General features: G+C 43.2%; 1 protein-coding gene across 1 annotated transcript; it reads left to right on the top strand.

Moving 5' to 3' along the window:
* The first annotated feature begins 457 nt into the window (after positions 1 to 457).
* LOC116308269 (protein NSUN7) lies at positions 458 to 25,940 on the top strand. Its single transcript, XM_089039489.1, has 8 exons — positions 458 to 851; positions 1,885 to 1,943; positions 2,701 to 3,198; positions 21,666 to 21,819; positions 22,483 to 22,602; positions 22,916 to 23,371; positions 24,799 to 24,872; positions 25,533 to 25,940. The coding sequence occupies exons 1-8, from the start codon at positions 548 to 550 to the stop codon at positions 25,875 to 25,877; spliced, it is 2,010 nt and encodes a 669-aa protein (XP_088895615.1). The 5' UTR covers positions 458 to 547; the 3' UTR covers positions 25,878 to 25,940.
* The last annotated feature ends 431 nt before the right edge of the window (positions 25,941 to 26,371 follow it).

Genomic DNA, 26,371 nt, shown 5'->3' with positions numbered 1-26,371 from the left:
AATTTCTTGCTTAATGGACGGGGAAAGGTCACAACTTTTTTTTTTTTTAAATTAATGCGAATTCCCCAGCACTGCTTCCTCTCCCCTTCCACCCCAAATAAAAGACATATCTTCCCTAATATAAGGAGAAAATAAAATGGAACCTCTGGAGCCCATTGTAAGGGATCAGGTGGGACATCGTTTATATCAAGAAGGAAAGAAGAAAAGAAGGGAAGAAAGAATTATTAAAAGAAACAAAAAACAAAGAAAGTAAGGAACAAACAAACAAAGTGAGAGAAAATTTCCAAAAGCAAATTTTGCTATTAAAAGCATTATATATATTATGCTTTGGCGCATTTTAGTTGCAATGAATGATTCTAAAAGCTTTTTAAAATGACGTCACAGCAAGAACTATCGAAAATCGAAAAAAAGAACAAGTTTATGAGTTCCTTCTTTGACGTCATATTCTATTGCCAGGATACGAACGTGACATCGAAGCCGTCCGCGGGAACCATATCTAGTTAGAAGTTAGTCTTACTTTCTAGTATAGTCATCTTTAGATTAAAAAATGCACAAGAAACAAGACAACGGGAACAAACCAAAGAAGGCTCACAGCCATGCTGATGCCAGATCTGCTGCAAAATTAGAGAAAAGTTCTCATCGCGGGGTAAGCCGGCAAACTAAGAGCGACACCAACGTGAACGTCAAAAAAACAAGAAAGAGAATAGATTCATTCAGCCACGCAATCTACGAAAATGCCTCCAAAATATTCCAGCATTTGAAGGGACAGATCACCTCATCTGAACTACCAGTGTTTGAAGACGATCTGGAAAGAAGGAGAGCGTACAGTTTGGCTTTTGGAGCGAAGAGATGTAAGATTTTTAATAGTTAACACTAAAAGTTTAGAGCTTCGAAGCATAATTTTATTAACTTTGATCAACCTAATTAAGATAGCTGGATACGTCACTTTTCAAATTATTTTCTACCAGGAAGCAATTGTATTTCGTCAAAGAACTACACTTTCTTTTCCGTGATAGTTTCGTTTTACTAAGTAAAGCAAATCTTGCATTAAATTCTAAAATCTAGCCGGTTATTTGCTTTAGAAACTTCGGTATTCGACGATCCAGCAATTTTAATCCTTGAGCTTGTGTACTTCGTGAGATTTCATTTGAGAATAACTTTTTTCGTCGAATTAGTTTGCAATGTTTTTTCTTTTTTTGTGGGTTTAATTGATAGCCACTTTAAGGGTGAAGTATTTTTTATGATATTTCCAAGACTCGTGCGAGAAGAAAAATTACAGATTAGCATAACAAAAGAGATAAGTAACACAAACACAGCTGACTTTTGACTTAACTTTACTCGTTTAATAGTTCCCTAACAATTTTTTCAATAAACATCCACTGAATATCGTCCAAATTTCCCTTTTTTTGAAAATATTGGAACGTTTTGTACAAATATTTTATAAACACAGCGTGTTTGTTCGCCAACGCTAAGATCTTTATTTCAAAACATATTAATAACGCAATTTTCCCTTGGGGTCTGTTAGACAAAAGACTAATTTCGTTAGCGTTTTTCTATAGTGTTTTATGAAGAAAAGCAGGTTTATATTGATAAAAGGAATACAATGTGAAAGGTTTTTGACATGATAATATTATGGCCACACAAGTTTGCTATTAATAAGTTTATAATTAATGAGTTTTTTATTTTTTCTGTTCTTTCTCTCTTTCTTCCCATTCTTCTTCATTCTTTCCTTCGTTTCTATTATTTTCCTTTTTCTAGGAATTTCAGAAGTATTTCTTGTTTGATTTTGTTTTATATTCTTGAAGAAATATTATTTTTGTATTTTTTAGATTGCTTCTTTGCTATAATTTTGACAAACTATTTGTCTTTGTCGTTGTGTCTTAGATGAGAAAGTTCTTGATGACGTTTTACTTGACAGCTATTTCTTTTCAAGTTATTTTAAGGTATGATCTATTGTATTTTACTATTAACACACACCTACATATATTTTTGTAATAGTTTTGTATATTATTTGAAAAAAAGTGAAAAATAGTTTAAGACATGTAATTTTAGTGTGTAAAAACCATGTTTTTTTTTGTTTTAAATTAGAATTTATTATGCCAAATACTTACTTTTCCTTACATTTTCTTAAGAGCAATTCCTTTGCTGCACTTTCCTGTTTATGTTAACTATATAAAGTATTATATAGAGTAGTAACACATCACATGGCAATTTGAGGATATTTTCTATCTAATGTTTTTGCCAAAATTACCCTTTTGTGTAATGGGACAACATCTTCATGTTAAGTGCTTTTGGAAATGAGAAACGAAAATAATAAAGATAAAGCCAGATGGTCTTTTACGAGAACTTAACATATTGAAATTTAATTATTCTATAGCATTCAATGCAATCAATGAAAATAATATATTGTGTTGTTCCAGAAAATATCCATACCCCTACCACAGGGGGAATTTGTAAAAGACCCCACTACCCCCAGGAACTTCCAATTTTCTTCTATACAAACTCTGTTCTTTCTCTGACCCCTCCCTTCCAGAATTTCCAATTTTTTCGTGGGTGGGATATGGATATTATCTGGAACTAAAGGGGAATTTCCTAAGATAAAATATATAAAGAATTTAATGTTAAGGAGTAATAATTAATTAAGGAATGGATTTGGCATTGCTTAAGTTTTTAAGATTTTTACCTTTTTATTTGCTATAGTTTGAAACGTACCACAAGCACAGGGTGATGGTTTTACTTATAGACTATCAACAAAATGGATTTTTCTTTGGAAATGAAAGAAAGAAAACTGTAATAAATGAAGCTGATGTTCTGCCAGATATTCAAGAAATCCAAGAAGCTCTAATCTCACATAGAACAAAGTTACGAGCAGCATTGGCTCGTAGCAGAATAAGAGACTGTGCAATAAGTGTTGAAGCTCTCCTACCCAAAGAAGAGCAAGAAAAGATCCAATATGCTGCAGCTCAGCCAGTGTATGCAAGGATCAACACTTTGAAAACTACTTTAGATGAGGTGTTGGAGACACTAAAAGCAGATAGATTTTCCCTTGAAGCAAAGCTACCGGAGGATGAGGAAATGATGCAGGGCAAAAGTTTTTGTAGAGATGAACATTTTGAGAACTTGTTGGTGTTTTCTCAAGAAGCAAAGTTTGATTTACATGGGCATACATTGGTTCAAGATGGACATCTTGTTATACAGGTGAGGTTGATTTGTGTATGACATACTAGGAAATTAAATAACAATGAATGTCATCTTTACCTTGTTCAATGGCAGGGAAGTTTTGCATCATTATGTTATGGCAGTGATCACATTGCTTGATAGGAAGGTGTTGTATTACACCTTTCTGTCATCCAACATGAAGGTGTTGCATAATATCGTGATGGTAGCCATTTTAGATGAGAAGAAAGGTGTTGCACCATCTTGTGGTGGCTATTGTTGGATGACAGAAGGTGCTGCATCATCTTGTGAGGGCCTTTGTTACATGACATAAGGTGCTGTTCCATCTTGTGGTGGCTATTGTTGGATGACAGAAGGTGCTGCATCATCTTGTGAGGGCCTTTGTTGGATGACAGAAGGTGCTGTTCCATCTTGTGGTGGCTATTGTTGGATGACAGAAAGGTGCTGCACCATCTTGTGAGGGCCTTTGTTACATGACATTAGATGCTGTTCCATCTTGTGGTGGCTATTGTTGGATGACAAAAAGGTGCTTCACCATCTTGTGGTGGCTATTGTTGGATGACAGGAAGGTGTTGCACCATCTTATTATGGCTATTGTTGGATGGCAAAAAGGTGCTTCACCATCTTGTGGTGGCTATTGTTGGATGACAGGAAGGTGTTGCACCATCTTTTGGTGGCTATTGTTCGATGAGAGAATGTTTTTTTACTATCACGTTATTGCTATTGTTGGATGTCAAAAAGGTGCTGCACCATCTTTTGGTGGCTATTGTTCGATGAGAGAATGTTTTTTTACTATCACGTTATTGCTATTGTTGGATGACAGAAAGGTGCTGTACCATCTTTTGGTGGCTATTGTTCGATGAGAGAATGTTTTTTTACTATCACATTATTGCTATTGTTGGATGACAGAAAGGTGTTGCATCATCTTGTCATGACTATTTTTGGATGAGATTAAGGTGTTGCATCATCTTTAATGGCTATTTTTGATGACAGTAATGTGTTGCATCATCGTATTATGGCAATTGGTGGATGACAGGAAGATGTCGCATCATCTTGTCATGGCTGTTGTTGGATGACAATAAGGTGCTGCACCATCTTGGGATGGCTATTGTATGACAGGAAGGGGTCGCATCATCTTGTCATGGCTGTTGTTGGATGACAATAAGGTGCTGCACCATCTTGGGATGGCTATTGTATGAGAGGAAGGTGTCGCATCATCTTGTCATGGCTGTTGTTGGATGATGATAATAAGATGCTGCACCATCTTGGGATGGCTATTGTTGTATGACAGGAAGGTGTTGCATCGTCTTGTGGTAACTATTGTTGGATGACAGGAAAGTATTAAACCATTTTGTGGTGGAAGTGCTGATTTTGTATGATAGGGAATCATTATGTGATAAGCATCGTGTTGGATGACAGGAAGGTGTTACATCATCTTATGATGGCTATTGTTGGATGACAGGAAGGTGTTACATCATCTTATGATGGCTATTGTTGGATGACAGGAAGGTGTTACATCATCTTATGATGGCTATTGTTAGATGACAGGAAGGCGTTACATCATCTTATGATGGCTATTGTTAGATGACAGGAAGGTGTTACATCATCTTATGATGGCTATTGTTAGATGACAGGAAGGCGTTACATCATCTTATGATGGCTATTAGCAGCAGTAAGGGGGACTCGCGATCGATGCCAAAGATTTAGGGGTTTAACCCGCGGAATTACGAAGATGGGTACAGCAGATTTACGGCAAACGTAGGTAAGAAAATATTTGGTACCGCAAACGGAGGTAAAAAATATCTTATAAATATACGATGCACGAATGTAAGAAGTTCGTTAACGACTTTTGCATAATTTGTCTAAGACCTAAAGTTATCGTACCCAAGCCAGAACCCTTTTGGTGTTGTGGTAAAAAAATGCAGATAGAAGATGACACCTCCGCACAGTGTTACGAGTGTGGTAAGAATATTCGTAATGCCGTACCAAATGCTACCAGAGAGCAATATTACGCCAATGGAGGTCGTACGAAAACACCTTATAAGAGAATAAAATACTTCCGAGACTGGATGAGTCATATCCAAGGTTATCGACCGGTATATTTAGACACCGAAGTAAAGAAGAAAATCATAGACCATTTAGAAGAGCCAACCCCGCAAAGTCTACGGAAGACATTGAAGAAATTAAAACTAGGGAAATATTACAGAGCTATTCCCTATCTTTTGTCTGAAATTACCGGTAAGTCTATTCCCGAGGTTTCTGATATAAGCAGAGCCGAGTGGATGTTTTGTCGGCTGGATAAGGATATTCCTTATTACCCTGACGTAATTTACGAAATATTTTACAAAATTGACTCCAACCACCCCCTATTAGGATGGATTCCGAGAAGATGAAATGTGCAGTCGAAATCCCCCTACGTTCTTTTCAAAGCAGATGTCTACTGAGCGAGCTTTCTTTGGAGCTCCTCTTTTGCCTCCTGGTAGATCTTTTTGCGAGATTCCTCGGAAAGATCTTTCACGATGGTTTTTTTATTGCCCGACTTTAATTCGCCGTATTTCTTTTCCTCCGCGAGGATCAAAGAAAACTCCGTGTCGTCTATGCGGCTGTCCCGCAAAGCTTGAGAGACTAAGTCGGCGATGGTGTTAGCCTTTGCTTTTGCTAGGGCTATGTGAGTGTCATGCTTGGATATTTTGCTTGACAACTGTTTCATAATACCTGTTGTAACAGCGGAAACGATGCCGCAAATGGCTCCAACGCCGGCCAAAGGAACGCCAACGACTATTCCAGGTCCGGTGAGTGAGGTAGCAACGCCGGTGCCTGTTAACGCCACGGACATGGAGCCGGAAGTTATCGCGATTTTATGTAGCGTGCTTCGGGCTCTGGCGTACTTTTTTCTAACCTCTTCGTAGTGTTTTGCCTGCCCTTCCAAGTAAGCCAGGATTAAGTTTGCTTTATTAAGCCTGAAGTTTTCGACATTCATTTCGTTAGGTCCCTCCCTAGGTAAATCAGGATAAAGTGGAGGTGCTGAAGGTATAACATCCATTATATATACTAATGTACGACGCTTTTGGGAATGATATTGCGGAGCAGCCACATCACGATAATCGAGATTACTGGAATTGGAGAGCATTTAGGAAGATGTTTCCGCATGCAGACCCTAGTAAGTTCGAAAGAAGACCCGATGGGATTTACTATGACGGCTCTAGGACGTACAGTAATGAGGATTTGAAACCTACGCTGGTCGATCAGATAGACAATCAACTGAAGAATTCTGGTTATGTTGAACATAAGCCTAAGCCAACGCCAACATATGTTGAACACAAGCCCGTACAAGGTTGGTCAAAGGAATTATTGCTGGGTACCAGTACTTATCCGATACCCGCAGTTACGTTTAATGAACATCCAAGCTTGGACCTAACGTTGAACATGCGGATCTCAAACAACCATTCCTTTCCGTTAAAGGTGCGAGATATTTTCAAAAACGTTCCCATTAATCATACCACCGCAAAAGAAGCCCACGAATGGTTAAGTGGTCCTAACATGCGTTATTGGCCGCAGCAACTAAACTTTGCGGTTTGGTGTGCCACTAGCGGCTGTGGCGTAAGTGCAAACTTGATGAAGAATTCAATATTTATGTTTCATTTTCACTTCACGGTTAGAAGAATACTGCATGAAATGGGTGTTATTGCGCTGCCGGGAGATGCCACGTTTTATCCAAGAGATAATAAATACAACGTTCCAGCCTATAACAGGCTTTGTAAGGAGTTTGGTGTTGTAGGGAAGGATTTCAGGTGTACCGCGGGTGCTAACAATGGTTTGGGGCACATTTGGGCTTATTGGGGGATTGGCGGGCACGTTCTAAGTGATAAGGAAGTCCACGCGTTGAATTTACAATGGACCATGGCTTCCCACCCAGAAACCCATTATCATTTGAAGAATGAGTGGTGGTGGTTGGAGGGTCCAGTTAAGGATACCAAGCAAGTCCGCGATGGACCTTTGTTCAAAGACGAGGGCGGTAAGTATGGTGGAGCTAACCCGCTGATTGTCAAAATTACCAACGACGAGCAAACGAAGCAATATCTTAATTTCATACCCCCAGAAGGCAAAGGACTAACCAAAGCCGGCCTTGCCCGTTTGAACCGCAGCGTAGAAGCTTACGTGTATTCTATCCTTGGAGCCCAAGTAAATACCCGATCCAGCATAGTAGGAAATACGGGCGCCGCAGAAGAGACGCGAGCCGAGGCCTTGATCTTATTCGAAAGTTCGATCTTGGAGGGTGACATTAGCAAGGGCGTACAGCGTTACCAACTAGCTATACAAAATTCTAAGGCGAGGTTGGACTATGCAGTAGCCCCGGGTTGTTGGTTAATGCCTAGTAACTTATCTATAAATACTGGTTCTGTAGTAGGATACAACAACAAACTTCAACGAGCTACTAAGGATATGAAGTTTGGGGTGAATGACGTGAACTCTGACACTCTTAGAAGGCACTTTGTTGAACAGCCTAAAAAAGTGCACCATACGCAACCGCCTAAGAAAGTGCAGCCAGTATACCGAGCGCCTAAAAAAGAAGAGGAATATGACCATAACTTATTAAAAGCCGGCCTAGCAGTCGCGGGTGTTGGTCTGAGTTATTATATATGGCGATGAACAACCCCTACGTAGCTGGAGTAGATTGTGTTTATACGACTTACACAGGCGAGAAAAAATACACCCAGGCATCTTGGGTTGATGTCACGGGGATGTCTGTGAATTTGAATTACTCAGGAAAGAAATTGATCCTTTGTAGTATTTGCATTGGTACGAGTAGTCACGCCAACGTGGGCTTTAGGTTCCTGGATGAGAATGGCGTACTGCAGCCTATGAGAAATAAGACAAACAACAGGGAGCCTGCGCATTTCTCCGTAGAGCCCAACCCAGCCAGCGCCGAAAATCTATCGGTTTGGACTTTCCACATGGTCGCCGATTGCCATGGGAAGGTAAAGCTGCAGATAAGAGTAGACGATACGGGAAAGGTTACGGTAAATAGCATAGAAAATCAAAGGGATACTATTTATAACCACGCAACCATTAGCACTCTTACGGTGATTAGTCTCTAGAAGGGAATTTATTCCCTGAAATATATGAACCCACACGCGAAGGAAGATTGGTTTCTACATTTTTTGGAGGAGAAGGACTACTTAGAACAGCATTGGCATGACACCGGGCTGTGGGTGAAGGTTGGGGGCCTGGGATTGATCATGTGTACCATTAGCATTTCGACGGGGTATTCGTGTAATGTCGGGTTTAGGATCGTCGATGAGGATAACCACCCATTACTACCCTACAGAAAAAAAGATAATAATAGGAACCCAGCTCATTTCTCGTCGGAGCCCCCTCCAAGAAGCGGAGAAGACTTAACGCCGGTAACTTTTCATATGATAGCCAATTGTCAATATGCGAAGTTACAAGTTCTCCCCAACGACGTTGCCTACTTTCGGATAAATGCCGCCCCGTCAAAAGATTCCCCGACGGATGCTGTTTGGAATCACAAGCCCATTAGCACCATGACCGCCATACCGCTAGTTCCGCATTATCAGGGCGGCGCGAATACTATCTTTACTTATCCCCAGTCGAGGATGCCTCGGGCGCCTGACGACGACAAGCCCCCAGTAATACACGAGGATAAGATTAACCCTTCATCTTCTTCAGGAGTACCACTCCAATAGCGACGACCAAGATCCAAATGTTGTTGCCCACGAACTTCAACAGTTCGCCGCCGGCCCTAAGTGCCAAGGAAACAACCGAACCCAGCAGCCCAGGAAGACCGGCTGCCATCTTTTTTCCCAAGTCCGTTAATCCATTGCCTAATTTCTTTACGCCCGCGCCCGTAGCCTTAAGCGCGTTAAGGATTACCCCTACTACGCTCGAAATAGCGACCGCGAATGCCAGCGGAACGCCATACTTCAAAAGGGCTCTTTTTACCTTTTCCTTGGTGGTAAGCCCCAACTCCCTTTCCAGGTTTTCCTTTTGTGCCTGTAATTCCGCAACTCTCTCCTGAAGGGTTTCTACTTCCCTTTGGGCTGCCTCCCTTTCTTCTTCGGGGCGCGCCTGGTCGTTAATTATTTCCTGCTTTTCGGATATGTTTTTTTCCAGGTCTTCGATGGCCTGAGTTCTTTGCTGGATTTGCTCTTCTTTAATGTTGATTTCAGCAACTAACTGCCGCCGCTCCACCAAAGAACCCTCTATGGCGGTTTGTAAGTCCTTAACTTCCCCCTTGCTCACATCCAGGTCTTGCAGGGCAAGTTCGAAGGCCTTTTGGGCTTGGTTCCTATCGCGCAGGGCTTTGTCTGTTTGTTCTCTAAGTTCTATCATTCTTTGGTTTTTGTCGTCAAGTTCTCTTTTTTGAGCATCAAGGAGTAGTCGGTTTTGTCTCATGTAATCTGCCTCCCTTTCCTCCATTGTCTCCTTTAGTTCTTCAACTTCCCTTATCGCCTCGGGGCCTTTTTGTTGCCGCTGCATTAGGGTCTTGAACTTTTCAAAGGCTTCGCTGGTGTTTTCATCGTTTTCTCTTAGTCTTTCCACCAAATTAGGCCTTCCTAATGCGTCTTTGATTTCTTTTGGGAGATTACTGGTGAGCCTGTCGGAGTCTCTCCTTTGGTAGAGATTATACCACTTATCCCTTCCTTGGTACTGGATTTGAATTTGCCCCTTATCTCCGGTTTGGAAATTAAGGCGGGCCAAGTCCACATTTGGAAATTTCTCCCTTACGTCGTCTAAAAGCCCCCTTAGCATTTCAGTTCTTAGGTCCGTGGAATCCAAGTTTTGCAATTCCAAGTACTCCGGAATAGATCTCCCTGGGTTCCTCGATTGCCACTTGTCCTTTAAGGAACGCCAGGCCTCGCGGGCCCTACTTCCGAACCTATTTCGAAGCCTATCCCAAATATACTCGCGGGACACGTCGTCATTTGGGATTAACGTATCGTATTCTTCATCGTTAATGTCGACTTGGCCTTCTTCGGTAAGGGGGTCAAAATCCGTTCCTTCTACTTCCATTATATATGATAAGCTCAAAGTTAAATCCCAACGTATTACCTAAGCAGGTTGGCGGACTGAAAGCAGAACGCACCTTTCACCGGGTCACATTCACGCCATCCAGCGCAAAGCCTGGAGAAACCCTGTACGTAGGCGTGCCCCGCCTAACGGATAACCTAGTCTTAGTTCCTGGCACCTTGGCTTTAAGGTTCGACCTAGCGGTACAGTCAAGCCCCACAGATGAAAGGATTATCGTTAACAACGTGGGTCGCAACATTGTTTCTAAGATGCGCGTAAAGTTCGCCGGGGAATCCTTGCTGGACTTAAATAGGTACGATTTGTATACCACGTACAAAGACTTATGGTTGACAGCCTTTGACCGCGCGCAAAGGATAGAACGAGGAATTGGTAGTGTCATTCTACGTAAGGTCCGCACACCTACGAAAACGCAACCTACTGACAGCAGCGGAGAAACCGCAGTGGCAGACGCAAAGCGAATAAAGACCGCCTATGGTAGTAAGTATGTCATACCACTGGACTTTGAAGTAATCACGAATCACGGTGTGTATTACCCAAGACAGTTATCCGAGTTACAGTTTGAAGTAACCTTAGCAGATGCTAATAACATCATTGGTGGGCTAAGCACTGCACTTACCACAACAACCCCATACTCTATTACCAACTTAGAGCTGCAGTATGAGACCGTGTACAGCGAAGAGCTAGCCCGTAGCGCTGGCATGGAATACAGCTCCGGGAAGGCATTCTTATACGACCACGTAGTGATGTATAAGACGTTTAGCTTCTTGGATAAGACGGATGAGGTTATCAACCAAAGCATTAACCTCCCACGAAGAAGTCTCACGGGGTTAATGTTGGTGTTTACCAAACCCTACGAAGCCGGTAAGCGCGACTCCGAGGCCTTTCACAACCCCAACATTACTAACGTGGGGGTCAACATAAACGGCGTTCCAAACAAGGTCTACTCGCAGGGAATAAAGCCCGCAGACGTGTACAGGGAGGCAATGCGCAAGTTTGGCGACCAAATTAGCCCCGAGGAATTCTTTAAGGATAAGTATGCGCTGTGGATTGACATGCGCACCATTAACGACGAAGACCTACATGGCCAGGGTTTACGTCTAGTAAATACGCAGGATGGCATAACATTGGAGATCAAACGCACCAAGAACACCAGTGCCGGCGACGGCGACAAGATAAACTGCTACATCTTCGTCGTGTCTGACGCGCAACTGAGCGTAGAAATGAATCAGCTAAAGAGCGTTGCCTATTGATTCGTTCGCTGCGCTCACTCATCCTTTTGATAAAAAATATCGTTGGTATATAATGCTTCGCGTATTCGAAAACAACGAAACCAAACTGCAATGCATAGTGCAAGGCGATAAACTATACTTCAAAGCAAAGGAAGTGGCGCTGGCGTTGGGTTACGAACGCCCAAAAGATGCAATTAAGGTGCATGTTCGTGAAAAGTATAAGGTAAAGCTTAGCGAACTTAGAGTGGAGGTGAATCGCCTCCCCTCGTATTCACAGCCTAATTCCCTGTACGTAACCGAATCTGGGTTGTATCAACTAATATTTAGCTCTAAGATGCCAACGGCAGAGACATTCCAGGATTGGGTCCTCGAGGACGTTCTTCCCGCATTGAGAAAGACAGGTAAGTATGAAATAGAAAGGCGGTTCGATAGTCCTAACAAGTTAGTCTTCAAAATGGAAAATGAGTTTGACCTGCATAAGAAAGTCGTGGACTACATACGCCGCTTCTACCCACAGATGCTCATAGCGCCCGGCTTAGGGGAATTGCAGGATTCTGACAGCAAACGCATAAAATGCTGGCAGAAGGGTTATCAAAGGGGTCAACCCGACCTCTTAATACTGAACGCGCATTTAAGGTATGAAGGGCTTTGCATCGAATTAAAGACGCCGAAAGGAAATGGCATACTCTCCGCAGACCAACGCAAGATAATTTCGCAGTATGACGCGAATGGTTACCTGACCATGGTTAGCAACGATTATGACGTCATCTGTCGTGCCCTTAGCAACTACGCGGAAGGCATCCGTATTCCCTGTCGGTGGTGCTGCAAACGCTTCAAGACTACGGAGACAAGGGCAACGCATTTAAGAATATTTCATAGATATAATGATCGTCAACCAAATACACTGGCGTGACCTGATTTGCGGTAAAGCATACGAAATAAAAAATTACGTCGTCTTCGAAGACATCGACCGTTTACGGTTAGTCCTCAAAGACTTAGAAGGCAAGGAATATTCCCTTTGGGCGCCGGATTGCGTGCGGTACGTAATTCAGGGCGAGGAATTCACCCACTTACGCAGCTATGGTAAGGTAAATGGCCGATGGAAGTTTGACATTGAAAGAAGAGTCACTCCATCTCCTCTTTGTAGTTAAGCGCCCGCTGCGCTTTAGGATCCGCGGAGCACCAATGCCCCACAAAGGATCCTTCGGAGAATACCCTGTCGCAATGAAGGCAGGTGTATTTTTTACGCGGTTTGGGTATCGGTATGCAGTCGGCAGGTAGTTCGCAAGTAATACAGTCCATATATTGAAAGGGTAATTAGAATGCCTCCCAGAAAGGCAGCTGCGTAGGCTAGCATATACCTTTAAAAGGGGTTCTTATTTTCATTATGCAAGCGCCCTTAAAAGGGGTCTTTATTTTTATTTATTATTATTCATTATCCTTAATAATAATAAATAAAAATAAGAATGGGATTTGAGACTCTTTGCACAAACCCTACTTTACTATCTTAAGCCGCCTACTAATCATTACGGGCTTTCCTTGCGGCCTCATTGCCGGCATGCCAAGCTTCGAAGCGATCTAAGTACTCCTTGAAACCGCCTTGGCCGTCGTAGAGGCACTGCCAAACATGTTGGTCACTTCTTTGACAGCCGCAGCGCTCACAAGTTGCCTCCCAATGTTCTCTATCCTCCCACCTTACGCCTTCGACGCAGTCAAACTCCGCAAAGCGCTGGTCAATTTCCTTCTTCCGGCGCGTTAACTTCCTTTGGGTTTCCTTTGGGCAACATCGTGCAGCAACGTCGCCGTGCTCCTCGCAAGCCACGCTCAGCAGGTCGTAATTGCCGCGGCACCGATGTCGATGCCATTCATCGTTCTTGTCCTCCTCGCAGCGCTCACATACATTCTTTAGACAAACGCGGTTATCCACGTGGTAATCCAACATCTGCGCGCTGCTAAAGAGGCGATTACACTCCTTGCAACGCCTTTCGCGTGCCTTCTTAGCGCATACCTTCTTTTCCAGGTGGTATTTTAACATTTGCTTGCTGCTGAACTCCTTGTTACACCGCTCACACTCCATATATAATAAGGATTTAATAACCACTATAAGGGATACCGCATGAAGTCCTTAACGGCTATTTCAAAGAGTGTCTCAGAATGTTGACGTTTAGGTTAAATCTTTGTTAAGGATGCCTGGAAACTATTTCGAAGAGTGTCTCAGAATGTTGACGTTTAGGTTAAATCTTTGTTAAGACGTGCCCTTCAAAGGGGTTCTTATTTTTATTTATTATTTTTAAATATCCTTAATTATTCTTAATAATAATAAATAAAAATAAAAATGGGATTTGAGACTCTTTGCGCGAACCCTACTTTACTATTTTAAGCCGCCTACTAACCATTACGGGCTTTCCACATATACTTAACAAAGATTTAACCTTATTGTTAACATTCTACAGGGGATATCGCATGAAGTCCTTAACGGACTCTTTTGCCCAACCGGCCATCGTCAAAAGCGCACCAAACCTTTCTGCGCGCTTCAGACCGCACATTTCATCGTACAATTCCTGCACGCGCTCTTTCAGCCGATCGATCTCCTCCCTTTGCATTTCTATGGTGTCTCTTTTATCTTTTGCGTCGGTGGCAATCCTTCTTACTGCGTCCACTGGGTCCATCGTATATATAATGGATCCGAACCATATTCCCTGCAATGCTCTGATAGTAGGACCCACCGGCTGCGGAAAGACCCAGTTCGTGGTAGAGCAGCTATTAGGACCCTTTAGATACCGCTTCGACTACATCGTGCTATTATGCCCCACCTACGTGAATAACCGCACCTGGGAAGGCATAGGAGTGAAAGACGACGACTTCTTTGTGGACATACTGGATCCTAACGAGTTATCCAGCCATCTTCTGGCATAAGCAATTCCCTAAAGATACGCAAACCTTGCTCATACTGGATGACATCGCCTGCGGGGACGACGTAAAAAGACGCACTTCCGAGCTCGTTAAACTCGCCTTTAGCGGCAGACACGACAATATTAGCGTTTGGTTGCTTTTCCAGCAGCTTACCAGTGTCTCTAAGCCCTTCAGGGAAAACATAGGTTCACTTGTCGTCTTCTACACGCCCAGTAAGTCTGATCTGGAAACCATCTTAAGCGACTACGGCGGTGAGATAAGCAAGGAACAGTTGCATGAATACATGCGGCATTTAAAGACGCACCAACATTCCAAGATGATCTTCTCTTTGAGGTTTCCCTACACGGTTGGAATCTATGATTCCTAATGTATATGGACATTGAGCAGCTCTTAGATGAAGTCCCCACGCAGTTAGATGAAAGTAACCTCAAGGAACAACTTAACATCCTTGTGTCTTCTGGGAAGTGTAAAGAAATGATAGGCAAGGAACTTACCCATGAGCAGGTTAATAAGTTGTCAGAAGAGGAAGTTAAAAAGTTCCATAAGAGGTACGAGGCTGCCCTTGCAAGTAAGACCACGGACGCCGTAGCAGACTCCGCTATCCGACTTGCGACTAAATTGCTTGGACTTGCGCTGCCCATAGACGACGTGGAGCAACTGCGGAAGGACATAAGCGAGGACTATGTTATCGCCCAAGAACTTAAGATAACCTGTGGGTGGTTGTCTTTGAAGTGCGGTAAGTTAATGGCAGTCGCCTCTGCGGCCTTGCACGTAGCTCAGCACGTCGACTTGAAGGAACTTGCGGGCACCTTTGGTGCCTCTTGGAAGGACTTCAAGAAGGACAGAGAAGTCGAAAAGGTCTTCCAGGCAGCACTTGCTGAGGTACCTGATCAAGTCGCCTCAAGTACTTAGTCAAGTCGTTGTCAAGTCACCTCAAGTACTTAGTCAAGTCGTTGTCAAGTCACCTCAAGTACTTAGTCAAGTCGTTGTCAAGTCACCTCAAGTACTTAGTCAAGTCGTTGTCAAGTCACCTCAAGTACTTAGTCAAGTCGTTGTCAAGTCACCTCAAGTACTTAGTCAAGTCGTTGTCAAGTCATTGCCAAGTCATTGTCAAGTCGTCATCAAGTTACTTGTCAAGTCCTTCAAGTCCCTTAATATAAGATGAGTGGCACCGAAGAACAACCACCCGTAGAAGATACCAAGATTACCAAGGCTAAATCTCCGGGCAGAGTCGCTGCCGGAAAGAAGCTCGCGGAGATGAATAAAAAGAACAAAGCCAAAAAAGAAGAAAAGGCGGAGGAAAAAGAAGAGGAATCCTTCATTAATCCTGGGTACGTCATTGGCGCGTTAGGAGTTGCTATAGCAGCAGGCAGCCTTTACTTACAATGGCGGGCTACGAAGCCAAAAGTAGAACCACCAACATATCACGCGCCCGTGCACGCACCTGTGGAACCAGCTGTTAGAAAAAGTAAGATCCCTGAAATGGAGTAATAACCTTCTCGCTTTGTAATATAATGTCAACCGCGTTATTGAAAACTGTTGAAGAAGCAGCTATTATTACTTCCATCGTTGCGGGTATTGGTTGGGTAGGTAAGAAAGTGCTCAATGAAGACTTTACTGAAGACCCAAGCAAGAGCTTCGCTAATTTTGCTAAAATGACCGCTGCCGTAGGCGGGGCTATCATGGTAAAGGATTACCTACGGAAGGAAAAGTACCTCCCTACGGTGTAATATATATGGCTAGCGTGGTCGCAGGTGGAGTTATTGCAGCTTTAGCATTCACTGGAGCTAATTATGGTGGTCAGTATTTGGATAGATTAGTTAGAGGTGATCGCAGCGGAGATTTGGCCGCCGAAAGGAAAAGGCATGATTTAGCGCTGGAGAAATATCAGCGAGACGTGGCAGCTTGGAATGAAAAAAGACAAGCTTACAGGGATTGGTTGGACAAGAACTACCAAGACAAGATGCAGGCGGATAAGAACTTCGAAAATACAGACTACGCCTTTAAGCTCTATGCGCAAGCACACCCCGCGGCATTAACGGGGTTAAAAAGGCCCCAGTTTAAGGATTACTACCAGCCTTCTAAGAAACAAAAAGACAATGAATTGGTATTTGTAGGAGTTGCAGGGCTGGCAGGAGGCGCGGCTTTGGCGTATTTAGTCTAACGAAGGAAACTGTGTTTCCTGAAATATATGATCGTCTTTTTGGAAAGCGATAAAAATAACTTTACCACTTATCTGAATCCCCCCATCAAAGCCCATAAGGTTCGGCTGGTTAGTTGTTCTTTGTACAATTCTTGGTATAATCTAGTCAATGGTATGGTCACCGTGCATAAGGGGTCTAACAATTACCAAGGCGTAATGCTGCCCGATGGACATTACACGCCAATCACCCTTGCTAAGGAATTAGCAAAACACGGTTATACTCTCACCACGGGATTGCCGCACGAAATGACCTTCAAACATAATCTTCCTAACAATTTCTCGGTAACCCTAGGAAAAACTGATGCATTAGGATCTTTACTAGGTGTCTCAGGCAAGGAAATTACCAACACAGCCATACCTGTGAAATGGAAAGTCGCATCCTCTTACGAAGTCTATTGTGACTTGGTCAATAGTTACAACAATGGAGAAAAGTCTTCTCTTATGTCCAAGTTTCTACCCAAAGGTAATCCATTTGACCCAGTAGAATACACTCCCATTTCTTTGAGCTATGATTTGTCTAATTTGGTAGAAAACATAAACATCACCATTAAAGTGGACGGAGAGACGGTGGATTTTAACGGACGTAAGATCAATCTTGTCCTATCCTTCGCTTGAATCAAGCGAAGCGCGATTCTATTCATATAATGGGCCGCGTAGAGGACAAACTTAAAAGGATTTACTATGGGCCCGAAGGCTATTGGAAAGGAGCGTCGGCCATCAAGAAACTCGCGACCGCGGCCAGGGTATCAGAAGAAACGGCTAAGAACTGGTTAAGAAAACAAACCCTCTGGCAGGTTTATCTTCCCGTGCCTAAGTACATTCCCAGACCCAGCTTTACCGTAAATACCCCTAATGAAGTTCGTCAGGCGGATTTGCTTTTCTTACCGCACGATAAGGTGAGAAAAAAGGCCTATAGGTACGCTTTGACCGTAGTTGATATCGCAAGCAGATATAAGGACGCCGAACCCATAACCAGCAAGGATTCTGGGGAAGTCGCAGAAGCCCTAGGTAGGATTTATAAGCGCGTCTTGAAATGGCCCAAGCTGCTGCAAGTGGATGCGGGGACAGAGTTCATGGGCGTGGTTACTAAGGCCCTGAAAGACCACGACACTAAGATTAGGAGAGCCGAAGCAGAGTACCACAGGGGTCAGAGCATTGTCGAAAGATTCAATAAGACCCTGGCCGAGCGTCTATTTGGATACCAGTATTGGAAAGAACTGGAAGATCCCTCCAAGCGCAACAGGGAATGGACTCAGAGGCTCCCCCAGGTCGTCGCGGCTTTGAACAACGAGGCGGCCAGGGCTACGGGAATGAAACCCAAGGATGCCATAAAAAAGAAACACGTGGAACATAAGTCCTATGTCAGAAGTTCGAGGGCGGTCGGACTGAAGGAAAAAAAGCTCCCCCGCAACATAGTGGTCAGATACCTCTATCAGCCGGGGGAACTCGAAGGTGGCAGTAAGAGAGCCACGGATCCTAACTGGTCCCTGGAAACGTATGAGATTTCGAAGTCCGTCACCAAGGAAGGGCAACCCGTGTTGTATTACCTAAATGGCCCAAGTCGTGGATTTGTCAAGGAAGAGCTGCTCATAGTCCCCAAAGACTCAGAGTAGTGCTGCTCCACGCGCCCGATTGCACTCTAGGCATGTCAGTCTTACGTTGCCTCTGCAATGCCCGCGTTTGTTATTTATACGATCCACGGAGAACTGCTGATCGTCATTTGGGTCAAACCTCCATAGTAGAGGTATGTTACATTTGGCACACCTTGCCCCTTTCTTATAGACGTCGTCCACGCATAGGTCAAACTTTATCCCCGCATAGCGGGGATCTTTGCTCTTTTCTTCGTCGTGCCGCTTGTAGCGAAGGAGTTTCTTAGCAATGTTCTCCTTTGCTACGTCCTCTGGCGTCTTATCGTAGCGCAGTTGCGGACCCCAGGCTCTTTTTAACTGTTTGGCATACTCCACACGGCTTACGGCGGTGTAGATAAGGTTGCTCCAACACAGCCGCTGGTCTATGATCCATAAGGTTTCTTTTATGGTAAGCCCCTGCGCGCTGTGGACTGTCATGCAGTAACCTAAGCGCCAATCTGGGTGGGAGGTAATTTTTTCCACCTTTTCTATGGGTACCCAGGCTTTATCATGTGTTACAGCATTTTGTAGTTGGATGTCGGTACCAGGTACCCAGACATCTCTTTTTTGCATTCGGGTATCGTGGGGTTTGTAAGAAACAGGTACGGGATGCGTAGGGAAGCGCTCTCGGTGTATATTTAGCAAGTCTTTCTGTATGCGAGACTGTGATGCGCGTTTGCTGCTTAGCACCAAATCCTTTGGATGCCATGTGTGAAGGAAGTCCTCGTATTTCTTCGCTCGTACCCTCTTGCGTAGTATCTTGTTTTGTTCCGCGTCACTAAGGCCCCGAAGTTCTGCTTTCAGGTTTCTTATTTGATCCTTACTGCGGTAGTCGGTGTTAATTTCTTCGGAGTGGTCTACCATTTCTTTTAACCATTTATGGGGCATCTCTCCGGTTATTGGAGGAGGCTGGCAAGGATCTCCGGCGAATATCGCTTGACACTTTCCACGGAGGAATTCTACAAATTCCTGCAGGATTTCTAAAGGAACGGTGCAAATCTCATCCCAAAGTATCACCGGGGGTATGTCGTGGATGGCTTCTGGTACCCACTTTTGACCATTCCAGCGGAAGAAGCTGTGGTAGGTCTGCGCGTCGTAACCCATCTCCGTTAATTCTCTTTCCAGACGGTGCGTTGGCGTTAACACCTTTATCTTTGGAAAGAGTTCCAAAACCCTGGTAGTTTTACCACTGCCTCCCGTTCCGTAAAGGTAAGAGAAGCGTTGGTAAGAGATTGGGTCCGCAACCGACGGTAGAGGCTCCCCGGTTGGTTCCACGCTACCGTAAAGATGTTCTCCGTGATATTCTACACGGCCTCTCCATGCTTTTATCTCCTCATCTTTGACGCGCCATTGACCACTTTCTGCAAGTTCATCGGCAGTGTAGAACTCCTGCATCTTCTCTAACACTTCTGGCTTTACATACAAGGAATCCGTGGCTACGCGTGGGATGTCCTCTTTGTCAAACCGTAGCAGCATCGCAAGTAGGTTAATGTGCGCATAGGCTAACATACTGGCACGCAGATGGTAATACTGCGGTCTGTGGTCTTGGTAATAACACAGCGCATTCCATTTCTGTTCTTTTTGGCCTTCTATGAAGTAGTCCCATTTCTCTACGGATACCATCGTTCCTTGGTCATGCGCGCGTTTGATGAGGAAGTTTAACTCACCGACGTCTGTTATTAGGCGCCGTTGCATGTGTTTTTCTCCTTCTTTTGCGCCCTGTGTGAATTTACCTATGACAATCCGCGCTGTGGGGTTGTGCTCTGGGAGCCATTGTGTGAGGGAGGAGTGACAGAGAATGGCTTCATGCGCTGTGTATTTTAAAAGCTTGCGCTCTTCGAGGAACTTCAGTAGAGGTATGGGAATCCATTCCTTTTCCTGCAGGTGCTTTCCATACCACGCGTAAATTATGGGATGTAAGTCTTTTGCTAACTCCCAGGTGGTCAGTCTGACGAATCCTGTTGCTGGGGCGTCGTAGTGGCCGTCTAACGCAACGCGAAAGAATTGGGAGTCTGGATGTCCGTAACGGTCATAATACTCCTTACAATCCCCAAGGCCTTTGAAACTGGCGGGGTAACAGTGTTTCATATCTAAGGAGACGTATTGGTCTTCGTTGTACTCCATATTCCAAAGACCACCGTGACCGTGTTCTACACAGGCTTTGGAGATATCTTTGAACTCCTTTGGGGTAGGTTTCCAGCCATTTCTCTTTTTGGCAGCTAAGAAGTCCAAGCTGCGGGAGCTGAGCACTTCGTCTGAAAAGTCTTCCCCTAAAGTCTCACATGCACTTTTAATGCGTTGATGTTCCACTTCTGGTCGGTATAAAGTACCATCTTGAGTCATGAACTGACACCCCTCCGCGTCCATTAACCAAATAGAATTCTCATAAACTAATCCTGTTAATGGCGACTCCTTATAGACCTTTGTCTCCATCTTCCTTGGGAACCTTAACTCCCTCCATGCGTGTGCGTTGTGTTGGTAAATTACGATAGGAGCACCTCTGCCTCCATACTTCTTCGTTCCTGGGTAAATAAAACCGTCAGTTATGTCTTTCACATGTATGCGCCTTTCTAACGCGGTTTCTAACTTTTTGATGTTTTCGATGGTTCCTCCAGTCTTACGAGTAGAATGCTCCCATTTCCTGATGGCTTCTCTTCTCTTTGGCGTAAGCTTACCACCCCGAGAGGAATCCTCGAAGAACTCCCTAACCAGCTTCCCAACGCAGTTACCAGGATGGCGCATTGGTCTTAACTTTTTAACATCCGGCTTCTTGATTTCATATGCGCCATAGATGACCACGGTAACCGGGTAAGCGACCTCATAGAACAACATGTCTATTCCCTCCAATGCTCCCGGTCGCGTGTGCTTGTTTAAAACGAACAGGTTCTGCTTACCAGACGCTCTGATAGGATTACGACCCTTTTCTATTATCCATTCGCCGTCTAAGTACTTTACGAATGTCAACTCCAAACGGTAATCGCCGGCTGGCATTCTGTTGATTATCTTTTCAGCCATTTTGTAATTCATGGTTTTGTCTGTCTTTCCCTCCATAAATGTAGCGAAGACAAAGTCAGCGTCTGAGTTATCCATCACCTGATTTCCGAGCTTGCGCACAGTCTTGTTTTGAATGTCGTTGATGGTGGCCATGTATATCTAAGGAATATTTTAACCTCCGTTTGCGATACCAAAATAACTTTAGGTCTTGGTAAAATACCCGTAAATCTGCTGTACCCATCTTCGTAATTCCGCGGGTTAAACCCCTAAATCTTTGGCATCGATCGCGAGTCCCCCTTACTGCTGCTCTATTGTTGGATGACAGGAAGGTGTTACATCATCTTGTCATGGCTATTGTTAGATGTCAGGAGGGTTTTGCACCTTCAGGTGATTGCAAACTTGTTAGAATACAGGAGTATAATAAAATATAAAATGTTTGCTGTTCCTTATTGTGTTTTTATCTTTCAGGACAAGTCTACCATCATTTCAGTGGAAGTTGCAAGGACATTTGTGAATGATCTAGCATTGCAGAAAGAAAAGGTCAACATTCTTATTCCGGGTGCTGACATCAAAAATGTTATTGGAGAAGGAGATGATATCATACAAACGCATGTGGAATCAGGTAACTGATGATGATTTTAATATTTTTGATGATGATAATGATAATTGATAATTGATATTGAAGAGATGTGATGGCTACAGAAGGTACATGATGATGATGACAATGATGATAGTGATGTTTGATAATGATGAGAGGGATAATAACAACTTTGATGATGCATGATGATGATAATGGTGCCATTGATAATATTTATGATTAGTGATGATAGAAGGTGATTATGATAATGACAAGGAAGAGGTCTGTTGATGATGTTGTTGATAATATTAATGATGTTGTGATGATAAATGACGGTATTTTACCGGACTTTGATTCATTCATATTCACAATGGCTTTAAAATGATTGTGGTACTGAACCCCTCCTTTCCATCTATCCCTATTCCTATCCCTAAGGGGGCTGATATTCAGATAATATACCTGGCATGGATTCATTCATATTCACGATGACTTCAAAGATGATTGTGTTACTGAACTCCTCCATTCCATCTATCCCTATTTCCATTCCTTTAACCCTAATTGTGCTGATATTATACCTGACATTGATTCATTCATATTCACGATGGCTTCAAAGATGATTGTGTTCCTGAACCCCTCCATTCCATCTATCCCTATTCCTGTCCCTAGGGGACTGATATCGTACCTGACATTGATTCATTCAAATCCCAGGTAACATAACAGCCTACCTGTCATCTATCATCCACCCTGACAGAAGAGTCTTCACATTTGGTGTTACACCACAATCGTATGAACGACTGGAGTCCAAGATGGAACAAATGAGTGCACACAGTATCCTTTTGTACTGGTGGCTGAAATAGCAACGCCCTTTGACACCAGAACTAGGGCTGAAGCAGTTGGGTAGCATACAACCCTGGTTTAAAGCTAGTATCAACTGCATTTTCAAAACACATTCGCGCTTTCCACTTTTAAGGGTGCTCTTGTTTGCTTGCTTGTTTGTTTGTTTGCTTGTTTGCTGATTTGTTGTTTTTTTTGGTTGGTTGGTTGTTTCTTTGTTCGTTTGCTTGTTTGTTTGGTTGTTTGTTTGTTTGTTTGTTTGTTTGTTTGTTTCTTTCTTTTACACCCTTAACAACAATTTTTCCAGACGTCGACCTCTTGGAAGAGCATTTCCTGGATGCAGTGCCAAATGATGAACGTTTCAAGAAAGTCAAAATCATAGTTATCAACGTTCCCTGCTCGAAGTCTGGTATAGTCAACCCAGTGGACTTTATCCTCCAAGAAGGCGTTTCTGCATCTATCAAGGATCTCGCTCAAGGAACACTAGATAATAGCAAAATACGAGGACTTGCTTTTCAGCATCTCGGGATCTTAAAACATGCTATGAAATTCCCATACTTGCAAGGAATAATATACATGACAAGATCTATTCACGAGTACGAGAACTATGATGTGGTGAAGAAGGCTTTGGAGGAGACCAGAGAAGAAAGCGCAAAGCAGGGATCCTTTGAAGTCATACAAGCATTACCTAATGTGGCCAACCGCTTGAAACAAGTGGTAAGGCCCTCGTATGATCCATCAGATGAGCAGGCAATGTACAAAGGTTAGTTCCCTAATGTGGCCAACCGCTTGAAACAAGTGGTAAGGCCCTTGTATATGATCCATCAGATGAGCAGGCAATGTTCAAAAGTTAGTTCCCTATTTGGCGTGGTTTTTATCATCCTCGGTAACCCATTCTGGGGTAAAAATCTGTCGCTCGTTTCTCGCTACCCCTGGGTACACCGAGGATTGGTTTTTATTCACTAGAAAAAGCTTCTTAAATGAGATTCGTTATGCATTTGCGTAGCAACGTTAAAGGCTTTTGTCACGTTAGCGAGACTAAGACTTATAAGTTAAAGAGGTTGGAAACAATTAACACTTATTGACTCCTATCCCGCTGGGTCACTGGTGTTCTATTTTCGTATTTCAGCGTTCTTGCAAGTAGGTGTACATAATTTTTATCATTAGTTATATCATTTTATCTATCTATTTTTAGACTTGAGGGCCACAGAGTCATCAGTGTTTTTTAACTACTGTTATGTGTTTACCCTCTGGAAATAAAGCCTATTATTATTATTATTACTGCCACCGAGGGAAACAGTGTGTTTCGTGGTCCCGAGATGGCGATGTTTCACGAGGCGTTTTTTACGGGTTTTTTTAGCAACCCGGTTAGCTCAGTTGGTTGAGCGTCAATCTTTTGTGCGGGGTTTCGTGGGTCTTAAGATAACTGAGGAGAAGGTGCTGCCTTTGTAATTATACCTGCAAATGGTTAGACCTTCAAGTCTTCTCGGATAATGACTTAAAACCTTAGGCCCTGTCTCCCAACCCTTCCTAACCTACAGTAAAAATGGGGGACATAAAAGAACCTGTTGAATTATTCGTGTAAGAGTAGGGGATTGTCTCCCGGTTCAACAGCATATCCCAATTTTTGAGGTATAATACTAACTACCAACAATTTACACTCATGACTGTAAGCTGCACGGCTACTAAATAAAGGTTCAAAACATAGGGCGAGGGCTTTCATTGAAATTCAAGACCGAGGGCGCAGCCCTCGGTCTTGAATTTCAATGAAAGTCCGAGCCCGTAGTTTTGAACTGGTTTAATAACCAGCCATGCCCCAATTCTATTGTTTTAATGGGACAGGTCTTGAATTTCAAATTCAAAACCTGGCCCGGGTTTTGAATTCAGCCCCGCTCTCCCCTGCTGATAATCAAAGCCGCCGCCCCCGGCTTTAAGAATGTAGGTCTTACTCTGGGTTTCAAAACCTACATAAAACAATAGAATTGGGGCGTGGCTGGTTATTAATAGGGCCGTAATATATAGGCCGTAATATATAGCCCGTAATGTCCTCCTCGGGTCATAAACGTGAAGCGCATTGAGATATTTGAAATGCGCTATATAAGAAACTCCCATTCTTACTCCCATTCTTACTCCCATTCTTACTCCCATTATTTAAGTTTGCTAACCAATTGTGCATGACTTTTTCGATAGTTGATGGAAAATATATACGAATGGAGCCATCGTCGTTCATGAACGGAGGATTCGTCGCGTTGCTGAAGAAACAGGTATGAAAATAGATTGATTATTTGAGACAATTGTTGACCACAGTATTATGTTATTCGCCATTTACTAGTATTTCTTCAGCTATCCTTTTTCTAAGTGACCAAGGTTTTGTATAACATTGTCCATCGAGGTCGAGGAAAGGACTAGTCTCCCTCGCATCCGTTTTTAGTGTAGGTCGCGCGTTGCGTGACGACCGACACTAAAAACGGATGCGAGGGAGACTAGGAAAGGACTGGGTCGAGTTGGCATTGCAGTGCATTGTGGGACTGTAGTAAGGGGACGAAATAACCGCCATCTTGGAAATATGTCCCCACGATGCATTGTAATAATGCAATGATCCAGTTTTGTCCTCAACCATGGATTGGCCAATGAGTAAGTGCTCGGTAATGTCCATACCATACATGCTAGCATGTAGGGCAGCAACAAAGGATGACTACTTCTGTCTGTAATAGTTGTTGTTAAGGATGACAACAGGCAACATACACTGACTGAGTTGCGCAGCGCGCGCAAATGTATTATTTAATTGTTACACTCGTTCTGTCGAAACGGGCAACAACGAGTCCGCGTATTTTTTGTGTATATGTGTTGCAACTCAGAACCAAATAAAGAGCACAATGAAATTAAGGATTAGAGCTCTCAAGTTTTTCTTCTTGCTAACACAGAAAGTGGTAGAGTCTGCACACGATGTCCTGGAGAGAGCAGCCAAAAAGGGCCTAATGAAACCAGCTAAAACCAAAACCCCACGCGCACAGAGCGGCAAGACAAAGCGTCTAGAACATGCCCACAAGCCACGTCCTACCCCATCACTGCCGATGGCCAAACTATCGATAACAGAAAAACCCGCTGTGGTAATATCAGATTCTGAACTCGATACTGATGTCAAAAACCCGCCAAGGAAATCTTCGACTAAAACTAAAAGTTGGCATGGCTCGGATGAGAATGTGTCAGAAGTTAAGGAAAAGGGTATTAAGGCTAAAAAATCTAACGAGAGGAAATTTAAATTTTAAAACCGAGAAAAGAAAGAGGGGACTATACTGTCTTTCAAGGTCAGGAATTCCTTGGGTGGGTGGGGAGGGGGAAAAGATGTATAAATTGATTTTGATTTGTTTACGCGATGTTTTTGATGTAACATAAAGTAGTAACGAGTGCGTGGGGTCTGACACATACTCCCTACAGGAATGAACTGCTATCTGTGTGAAGTTCCTGTGTTTTCGTTTAATTAGATATTGATGATGTGACATTAGCAGGTAAACAGAGGAGTCTTTATTTTTAGGTATTATTCACACCTATGTGATTGGTATTTTATGATGGAAAAAGATAAATCATGACTATTTACAGATAAGCTAAAATTGGAAATAAATATTGAGCTTCACGTCAATTTGCATATCGATTTGACTCTAGGGTTTTGGGAAACATCTGACGTTGAATTCTTGAATTGTTGATTTGGTACGGTTCACAGTTCTATTAACGATGATAGGGCAGAAAATCGGGTTCTACTTTC

Source organism: Actinia tenebrosa, unplaced genomic scaffold, assembly GCF_029948245.1.
Source record: "Actinia tenebrosa isolate PJP-AT-01 unplaced genomic scaffold, QUT_ActTen_1.0 PGA_scaffold6__47_contigs__length_16458017, whole genome shotgun sequence".
In the NCBI taxonomy this organism is placed as follows: Eukaryota; Metazoa; Cnidaria; class Anthozoa; order Actiniaria; family Actiniidae; genus Actinia; species Actinia tenebrosa.
The sequence above is the reverse complement of the archived record's forward strand: the minus strand, read 5'-3'. Positions and strand labels throughout refer to the sequence as shown.